Source organism: Sinocyclocheilus anshuiensis, unplaced genomic scaffold, assembly GCF_001515605.1.
Source record: "Sinocyclocheilus anshuiensis isolate Anshui unplaced genomic scaffold, SAMN03320099.WGS_v1.1 scaffold332, whole genome shotgun sequence".
Classification (NCBI taxonomy): domain Eukaryota; kingdom Metazoa; phylum Chordata; class Actinopteri; order Cypriniformes; family Cyprinidae; genus Sinocyclocheilus; species Sinocyclocheilus anshuiensis.
This window is the reverse complement of record NW_015554181.1, coordinates 193355-202953: the sequence shown is the minus strand read 5'-3', so window position 1 is coordinate 202953 and position 9599 is coordinate 193355. Positions and strand designations below refer to the sequence as shown.

General features: G+C 35.3%; 1 protein-coding gene across 1 annotated transcript in view; it reads left to right on the top strand.

The window, feature by feature from the left end:
* LOC107671001 (phosphatidylinositol 4-kinase alpha-like) overlaps positions 1-8830 on the top strand; it is a 58346-nt gene extending 49516 nt beyond the window's left edge. The window contains exons 39-55 of the mRNA XM_016463817.1: positions 101-300; positions 836-926; positions 1541-1708; positions 1811-1864; positions 2087-2207; positions 2979-3108; positions 3233-3303; positions 3389-3461; positions 3660-3730; positions 4451-4557; positions 4798-4902; positions 5817-5942; positions 6715-6835; positions 6909-7068; positions 7143-7232; positions 7957-8040; positions 8138-8830. Of these exons, the coding sequence (XP_016319303.1) occupies positions 101-300; positions 836-926; positions 1541-1708; positions 1811-1864; positions 2087-2207; positions 2979-3108; positions 3233-3303; positions 3389-3461; positions 3660-3730; positions 4451-4557; positions 4798-4902; positions 5817-5942; positions 6715-6835; positions 6909-7068; positions 7143-7232; positions 7957-8040; positions 8138-8189 (1824 nt within the window). The 3' untranslated portion in view covers positions 8190-8830. The remainder of the gene's footprint in view (positions 1-100; positions 301-835; positions 927-1540; positions 1709-1810; positions 1865-2086; positions 2208-2978; positions 3109-3232; positions 3304-3388; positions 3462-3659; positions 3731-4450; positions 4558-4797; positions 4903-5816; positions 5943-6714; positions 6836-6908; positions 7069-7142; positions 7233-7956; positions 8041-8137) is intronic.
* The last annotated feature ends 769 nt before the right edge of the window (positions 8831-9599 follow it).

Sequence of the window (9599 nt, the reverse complement as noted above, 5' to 3'; positions counted from 1 at the left end):
CGCATAAACACATTTCATTACACCAAATACACCAAATAATGTTCTTTTTAGCAATGTCATATGACCCCTTTAAACCAGATGAGCACTTGTGTGTTGTTAGGCCAGTGAGGTGGAGCGTCTGACCACCTGGTACAATCCTCTGGGCAGCCAGGAGCTGCAGATATCAGCCGAACAGTCTGTGGAGACCAGCATCACCAACTGGAGGTCCAAGTACATCAGCCTGACTGAGAAACAGTGGAAGGACAACGTTAATCTAGCGTGGAGCATCTCACCATACCTCGCACTACAGCTGCCGGCCAGGTGAGGGACTCAGTGTGTGACGTTTACATTGTATTTGATGCGTTTGGTGACTTATATTGCATTCAAGGTACTGTACACGACTGTTCCAAAGATCTTTTTTAAAAGAAATAAATACCTTTATTAATCAAGGATGCATTCGACTGGTCAAAGTAATGATGCTGAAAATACAGCTGCGCATCACAGAAATAAATTTAGCAATAAACATTTGAACATATATTCTCATAGAAAGCAGCTATTTTAAATTGTACTAACATTTAACTATTTTTACTGTGTTGACACTTGTATGTATATATATATATATACAGTATATATATATATATATATATATATATATAACCATTTGACTAATCGTTTTTGTTTGTGGTTAGGCCTTCAGACATTTTATGATGTGGTCCTCTTATGGTTAACTGACATGTTTAAACTTAATATTATGTGTTAATCAGTCAACCGTCATTAACATCCCTCCACATGAAACCACAAATGAAAATTTCACACGCCAAACATGTTACCACTCTTTCTACACAATATTTTACAGGTTCAAGAACACCGAAGCCATTTTCTCAGAAGTGACCCGCTTGGTTCGTCTGGACCCGGGGGCCGTCAGTGACGTTCCTGAGGCTGTGAAGGTGAACGTCCAGAACCCAACACAACCAAATGATGAAATGAGATGGCAAAGAAAAATGCATCTTATAAATCTTATAAATATTAGTAAAGTATAATTTGGAAAATATTTAGTTCCTATTATGTTACATATTTTTTTCTGCTCACTTTAGTACTGTACTGTTAGATTTATTTATTTATTTATTCATTTATTTATTTAAACCTGTTTTATTTATTTTAACCTATTAAATAAATTAACCATTTAACCCAATTAAATGAATTGATTACAATAAATAAATAAAATGTGAATTTAAATAGTACTGTCAAACGATTAATCACGATTAATCACATCCAAAATATTAAAACTAAATAATTGCAATAAAATAAATAAATAAAAATGTGATTGACCATAACTAAATAAAAACTTTATAAATAATAATAATAATAATAATAATAATAAAAATTATATATTTTTTATTTATATTACTCTAAATGTATTGTTTTAGTCTAATTAATGATTCATTATAAGTTATTTTAATATAAATATAAATATAATAATTGCATAGATTTTCACTCAAATGTGCCTCTACGCTGCCTGTCGTCTGCACCGCTGACTGTAAACCTGTGTTTTCCGCCGTAGTTTTTAGTGACGTGGCACACGATCGACGCTGATTCTCCTGAGTTGAGTCATATCTTGTGTTGGGCTCCGGCCGATCCTCCCACGGGACTCTCGTATTTCTCCAGCATGTATCCGCCGCATCCGCTGACCGCACAGTACGCCGTCAAAGTCCTGCGCTCCTTCCCTCCGGTATGCAGCACCTGTCATTACACACACATTACTATACATCTTTATCTGTGATCAGTTTGAGTGCTTTTATTAATGCATATTTCTCTCTCATACTTTCAACAGGATGCTATTCTGTTTTACATCCCACAAATTGTTCAGGCCCTCCGTTATGATAAGGTATAGTGTATGAAGTTTAAAGTAATAAAGTCAAATAATGGCAAAATGATTTGCATGTGCAGAGTAAGAATTGAAAAGGTATAAACGAAGTTGCATGCATCATTTTAATGTTTTTAGCGAGTATAATTCATATGTTGTATGCAGGCAATATTTTGCATTTCTTGGTTTTCTCTGCTCTGACAGGTGAGTGCACTAATGATGCTGATGTGTAATGTTGTGTAGATGGGATACGTGAGAGAATATATCCTGTGGGCGGCACAGAAGTCTCAGCTTCTGGCACATCAGTTCATCTGGAACATGAAGACCAACATCTACACAGATGAGGAGGGACACCAGAAAGACTGTAAAAACAGCTTCTCTTCACTATCATGAGCTTTAAAGCCTGTTTGCACCAAAAACGATAAATATATTAGCGTCCACACAAACAAATAATAATCTTCTGGTTGTTCTGAGTATTCTGCAGTTTTGTTAAATGCTTAAGCGCTTTAAAGTCAGCATGAAATGGAAATTCACCTACGTATTTCTTATTGTGAACAATTCACCCATGCATATGTTTCATTTGTAAAAATGTCATAACCAGATCTATCATTGAAAATGTCCAGCTTGAGATGTTATTGTAGTTTTTAATTAATATTTTAATATTTTTCATTGAATGTTTTATTTAATATTTAATTGTTTTAAAAATTTGAAATATTTTTAATTAATATTTTAGTTGCATTTTAATTATAGTGTTCATTTTACTTTAAATATTAGTAATTTTGTATTTGTAATTTTTATTATTTTTTTATGTCTACATAGTTTTTATTCATTTTTTTCATTTTTAGTTTTTATTATTTTAGCACATCATGAGAAATGTTGCTTTGGCACCTAACTGAAAATGTTTCATCACAGGCTTTAAAGTTGGATGTATTCTGTCAATGTTTTCATTGTTCATCAGCTGGAAAAATTGTCCTGAACATTATTCAAGTTCCATTGTGTTGTTATTGTAATAGTTGTGGAGTCTGCTATTCATTCAGAGTTAGTGATCTTTAAAACTTCATTGCTTTATTGTTAAAAGTCATTGTTGTGAATGTAAACGGCCCTTTGCAGCTTGTTCTTGTTCTGTGTTTTGTAGCTGATATCGGGGAGCTTCTGGAGCAGCTGGTTGAGGAGATCATCGGTTCTCTCTCAGGTCCAGCTAAAGATTTCTACCAGCGCGAGTTTGACTTCTTCAACAAGATCACCAATGTCTCGGCCATTATAAAGTACTGGAAACATCTCATCTACTGCGCCTCCTGTTTCAGTCTCAAGATGGCGCTGATTTTCCATCATGTTCATGTTCAGTCTTATGTTTAAAGCTGAAATCTCTTCTGTGTTTTGGTATTTCAGGCCGATTCCTAAAGGTGACGAGCGGAAGAGAGCGTGTCTGCGAGCCCTGTCTGATATCAAAGTCCAGCCAGGTCTGAGTATCTCTTCATAATCAGATCTGTGACTGATATTACAGCCTCGTTTAATGATTTTAATTGCATTTGTTGTGTTTCTCAGGCTGTTATCTGCCCAGTAACCCTGAAGCTATAGTGCTGGACATTGATTATAAATCAGGAACACCAATGCAGAGGTACGATCAGCGCTCATACTGCGTCATATGTGACCCTGGAGCACAAAACCAGTCATAAGGGTCAGTTTTGTAAAACAATGTATTGTTGGCTATTGCTACAAATATACCCCAGCGACTTAAGACTGCTTTTGTGCTCCAGAGTCACATATGTGTTTGATACACAATAAAAACATGCATCTGTGTGTGTTTCCCCCTCAGTGCCGCCAAAGCACCGTATCTGGCCAAATTCAAGGTGAAACGCTGTGGAGTGAGTGAACTGGAGAAAGAGGGTATGCAAACTATTACAACACAGACATAATTCTGTCATTCCTGAAGAAAATAGCAGTGCTTGCAAGACAGCTGAAGTGTTTTTGATGAAGTGATGTGAGAACAGGTGAAAACCCACGTACAGAAGGAGAAGGAGAGACAGATTGATAGTAATACACAGTACTGTGGAAGCTGGTTTCCACCACAGAATTTTAAAAAATGAAATTGTGCCTTTTTTCCTCAGAATTCTGACTTTTTTCCTTGCAATTCTGAGTTTTAGCTTCTCAGAATTTTGAGATATAATCTCGGAATTTCAAGGAAAAAGTCCGAATTCTGAGTTAAAACCTTGTAATTCTGTTTTTTGTTACCAGCGTGGAATTAAAAAAATAAATAAATAAAAGGTAATTGCAATTTTTTATCTCAGAATTTTGACTTTTTTCCTCAGTGGTGAGTTTATATCTCACTATTCAGACTTCTCAGAATAACGGTTATATCTCGCCAATTCACAAGGAAGACAAAGTTAGAAAAAACTGTGAGATAAAAAGTCAAATTTACCTTTTTTGTTTTTGTTTTTTTGTATCACATGGTGGAAACAACTCATACAAAACAGATAAATAAAATTGAATAATCAGTTTTTAATACACAAATAGATGACAGAACGGAAAGACCATGCATAAGTAAGTAGCAGAAATTAAGCTTTAATAAAAATACATGTCGTAATAAAAAAAATCGTGTGTGTGTAGGTTTGCTGTGTCGCTCAGACTCGCTGGATGAAGCTCAGAGTGCAGAAGAAGCACAGAAGATCTGCTGGCAGGCGGCCATCTTTAAAGTCGGAGACGACTGCAGACAGGTATTAGATTCACATTTCCGTTTTAGTGCTTTGTTTTTGCTGTGCACTTTCATGTCTGTGCTCAAAAATGGGGGTGATAGTTAAAGGGTTAACTGATATAATAAATCTGTTAAATGGAAAAAGTGTATGGTTTAAAAATTAATTTAAGTGGAAAATGTTTGATTTTGTGATTCAGATGTTTTTCTTCTCTCTTTAATATTTTTTATTTTTTTTGTCTTTTTTTCTGTTTTCTGTCTCCAGGATATGTTGGCGTTGCAGATCATCGGTCTGTTTAAGAACATTTTCCAGCTGGTGGGACTCGATCTGTTTGTTTTTCCTTATAGAGTAGTAGCTACAGCACCAGGGGTGAGTTATTTTATTTATTATTTTTTAATGTTACATTTTATTTTGTTTTTTAAATGTTTATAATTTAATATTATTTATTTTATTTTTTAATTTAAATAATATTTTAATTTAAATTTTTATTGTATTTATTTGAGTTTTTCTGGCTAGCATCAGACTGTTTTTTTTTGTTTATAATGATAATTTAGCATTGATTTCAGGCAGGTTTAGGTTTGGTGTTGGTAATGATGCTTTCATGGTTGTCCTGGTCTGATTTAGTCCAAACCCACCTCCGCAAACTACAGCAAAGCATGTCTTGTTCTCCATCATAGATGCAAACTCCTCACCTTTCAGTGGCAGCTCACTTTTTTGAGATCAAAATAGGTCACCTATGAGATTTTCCTACATCCAGTGAGAAAGTGTTTTTATGAGGGGTGAGGGGGGGTCTTGCAAGGGTAAATAAAGAACTGAGAATGGTTGCATAAACTGTTTAGACTAGTCTTAAAAATTAGTTTTCTTCATGACTGGTCATAACTTTAAATTCAGTTATGAAAAGGTAGATTGGTCTTATTTGTATTGGAAAAGTAAGAACTTAGTCTTAACTTGGTGGCTAAGGTTATGCAACTGGCCCCTGGTTGTTCTGTAGCTAAACTTTTACATGACTAATAAAAAACAACTGTGTAACAGTGATTGTAAATCTCACTGAAGCAGCACATGATCGTTACCTGAAGGGACAAACACACACATCTCACTCACTGTACTGCATATTAATTCACTTTATTACATTCGTCTGTGTTTGTGTGAATATATGATAGTGAATCTGAGAGAAATGAGTTCCTGCAGGTGTGACGCCAGCAGCTTTAGGTTTTTCCACACTGAAGTTGTTCTTGTGTCTGGATGTTGTTGTTTAATGTGAAGGTCCTGTGTTTGTGTCACAGTGTGGCGTCATCGAGTGCATCCCAGACTGTAAGTCCAGAGATCAGCTGGGACGACAGACAGATTTCGGGATGTATGATTATTTCCGGAACCAGTACGGAGACGAATCCACTCTGGCCTTCCAGAAGGTGAGAAAAGCCAGTGGTTCTAAACCGGTCCATTTGGGGGGAAATCATTAATTAAAATGATTTCAAATCATAAACTATAAGCTTTGAAATAGTCTGAAACTACAAATCAATATATTTCCTATTTTAATTTGTGTCAGTTTAATATTTCTTATTTTAATTAATTAATTAATTAATTTTGAAGATCCAGGCTTGGAAGACTTGGATATATGAGGAAGCCTAATTTTAAAAGTGTGTGTTCTAGAACTGGAAAAGTCTTGTAAATGAAAAATAGCAATGCCAGTAGTTCTAAACCTGTCCACTAGAGGTCCCAACGTGACTTAAAATGATTAAAAATCATACAATACAAACATTAAAATAAGTGACTAATTAATTAATTTTTTTAATTTGATTTTTTTAGGTTCAAAAATATGTAATCAGCTAGAAATTGAGTAAAAAAATCACCAATGATTGGAAAAACATGCAAATTCATTGGTTAAAAAGGGTATGAACTCTTTTTCTTTTTTCTTAGTTTACAGGAATTAGGAGTGCCCATAGATTAAAAAAAACGTTTTTAAAACAAAACTAGAGCTAGGGGCATTTAAATATGTTTTGTGTTACATTTTCATTTACATTTATGCATTTTACATTTACATGAATGCATTTAGCAGACATTTTTATCCAAAGTGAAACCGGCTGTGAATGCTGATGGCCTTAGAGTCAAAAGCTTTAAGGAAACACTGGTTTTCTGAATGTCTTTTTCTCCGTCTCTCTCTCTCTCTTGTGTCTCTATCAGGCGAGGTATAACTTCATCCGTAGCATGGCTGCGTACAGTCTGCTGCTCTTCCTGCTGCAGATCAAGGACAGACACAATGGGAACATCATGCTGGACAGACAGGGCCACCTCATCCACATCGGTGAGACGTCTAACAGTCAACCTCTCTGTTCTGTGTTTGTCATGTGTGTTTCTAACGTGTGCGTGTGTTTCAGACTTCGGCTTCATGTTCGAGAGTTCTCCGGGTGGGAATCTGGGCTGGGAGCCGGACATCAAACTGACCGATGAGATGGTGATGATCATGGGCGGGAAGATGGAGGCCACGCCCTTCAAGTGGTTCATGGAGATGTGTGTGCGCGGATACCTGGCTGTCAGGTGTGTGTGTGTGTGTGTGTGTGTGTGTTTTTGTTAGAAACTGAGAGACTGAATGAATCTCTGTTATTCTGCAGGCCGTATATGGATGCTGTGGTTGCCTTGGTAACGCTGATGCTAGATACAGGATTGCCCTGCTTCCGCGGTCAAACCATCAAACTGCTCAAGTGAGTTCAAAACAACTAACAGTGGAGCAGATAGGAAATGTGATTTATATTTGATTCATATGGGAAAACATATTTGATTTATATTGAAAAAATTTAATGTTTAGAAAAATCGAGCTATGGATTTGAATGAGATTAATTATTACTGACTTTTTGACGTAATAAACACAAATCCATATACATATACATATAGTTGGTTGTTATGAACATGAAAAATGAAGGAGTTAAAAAGTTACTATTAAGAACGCATCATAAAAGATCTCCAGAAACACACACATTAATGAGATTAATAATGAGATTAATAACGAATGTGATTTATGTGATTAATGTGAGTGTTTTTTTTTTTTTTAAGTCTTCCTTGACTCTAAATTGATTGTTAGGCAATTGAATATTAGGCATTGTTTTTAATTTTGTCCTTGAAAAATATTAGAAATTTTATTAAATATAAAAATGGCATTTTATGTAAATGTTATTGTTATTTTTGTATTATTTTTTTTACATTTTTATTTTTATTGATTTAGTTTGTAAAGATGATATTGTTAAATTACTGTATGCAATTAATTAAAATATTATGATTATTTCAAATGTATTACTTGAATTTGTCATGAATTTACCCTTTGATGTTGATATGGTTTTAAATGATAGATAGATAGATAGATAGATAGATAGAATTAACTAATTCATAGCTTGTAGTTTGTTGATTTGAAGTGAATTGTGTGTGTTGCAGGCAGCGTTTTAACCCTGGAGTGAGTGAGAAGGAAGCAGCAGCTTTTATCATCAAAGTCATTCAGAACTGCTTCCTGAGCAGCAGGTCAGTGTCTCTCACACACATTAATGCATCTCGTTTCCTGACTTGTTTTAATGTTAAACGCTGTGCTTATAATATGAAATGTTTTTGTTTGTTCCAGGAGCAAAACATATGACATGATCCAGTACTATCAGAACCAGATCCCCTACTGAAGGCCAGAGAAGTGTGTGTGTGTGTGTGTTTCTCTTAATGCTAATTGCACTGCTGTCTCGGTCTGGTGTGTTTGTGCACTTTATACACCTGATATGTGTTTGCATGGATTTCTACGCACTGATGTCAGCACTTATGAGACGTTTTCTGCACACGTCACACTGTCTGCTGCATGATGGGTTCAACTGTAAACATTACAAAATCACTTTTGTGCCATGTTGATTTGTATTTGATGTGATTTTTAAATAATTTACAGATAAATCATGTAGTTTGTAAACTACAGCAGACGTGTTTATGGACATGAACGGCCTGAACTGCAGACAAAGGTCATATTTCAGAGGTGACAAATTTACACATTAATTCACAAACTAACGAAAATCAGTATTTGATTGTTTATTATGATGTAATGGAGGAGAGATGTTTGAAAAGTGTTTGGTATTTCTTAGCAGTGTTTACAGCTCTGAATATGTGTTAATTTTTCTGAATCACTGTTTGTTTTGCAGTATGTGACTGTTTATTGATCAATTGATTGTACAGTGTGAGTAATATTTGTTCGCTCTCTTGTAAGCATCAATTTTCTGCCTCTCTATTCTATTCTATTATTTATTCTGTGTGTGATATTTAATAAATGCCCCACAGTAGTTGCCTGTACACATTTGTAATGCTTATTTACTGGCATTTTGTACATGTGATGATGATATTACATTTAATGTAAAAATGAGTGAGTCTACAGTTTCAATGCATTCAGTGTCAAACTCATTTGAGCTCCACAGTCACTTCTTTTAATCAGTCAGTGTGAACAGATCTTAGAATTTGAGACTCCTTAAAGTTTAGAGTTCAGCGCATTCGGTGTCAGCAGTTTATCTGTTGTTTTACTGACTGGAATTCATTCTTATTGTCTGAATTTTCTCATTTATCAGGTGGTCATTAAATGTTTAGTTGAATTATTGTTGTCAGCTGTTGCTCCTCACCTGAAAAAATGGGGGAATTAATGAAGCAAACATGGGCTGCGTTCCAGTTCCACTCGCAAACTTCCCTCCGTCTTGTTTACTCGGATGTACATCATTGATTACGTTGCACGAGTGCCCACTTCTGGCGGAACCCTTGGAATGAGCTGAACTGGAACGTCCTAAGCCCTTGATCACTTAGAATCAGCTATTCAGTTGGTTTATTGTTTACATTTTTCCCCTTACAAATTTGTTTGGTGCAGCATTCTATATGTATATAGGTATGCCTGGGCTGTTATAAAAGTAAAAAAAAAAATCATTTATATATTATAGACTTGTTTGGGGTGGGGATAAATGAAATGCGAGTGCATGTCTAAAAGTGGAGTGGAACGCAGCCATGGGCAACTCTGGCCCTCGAGATCAGCTGTCCTGCAGAGTTTAGCTTCATAATCAAACACACCTGCC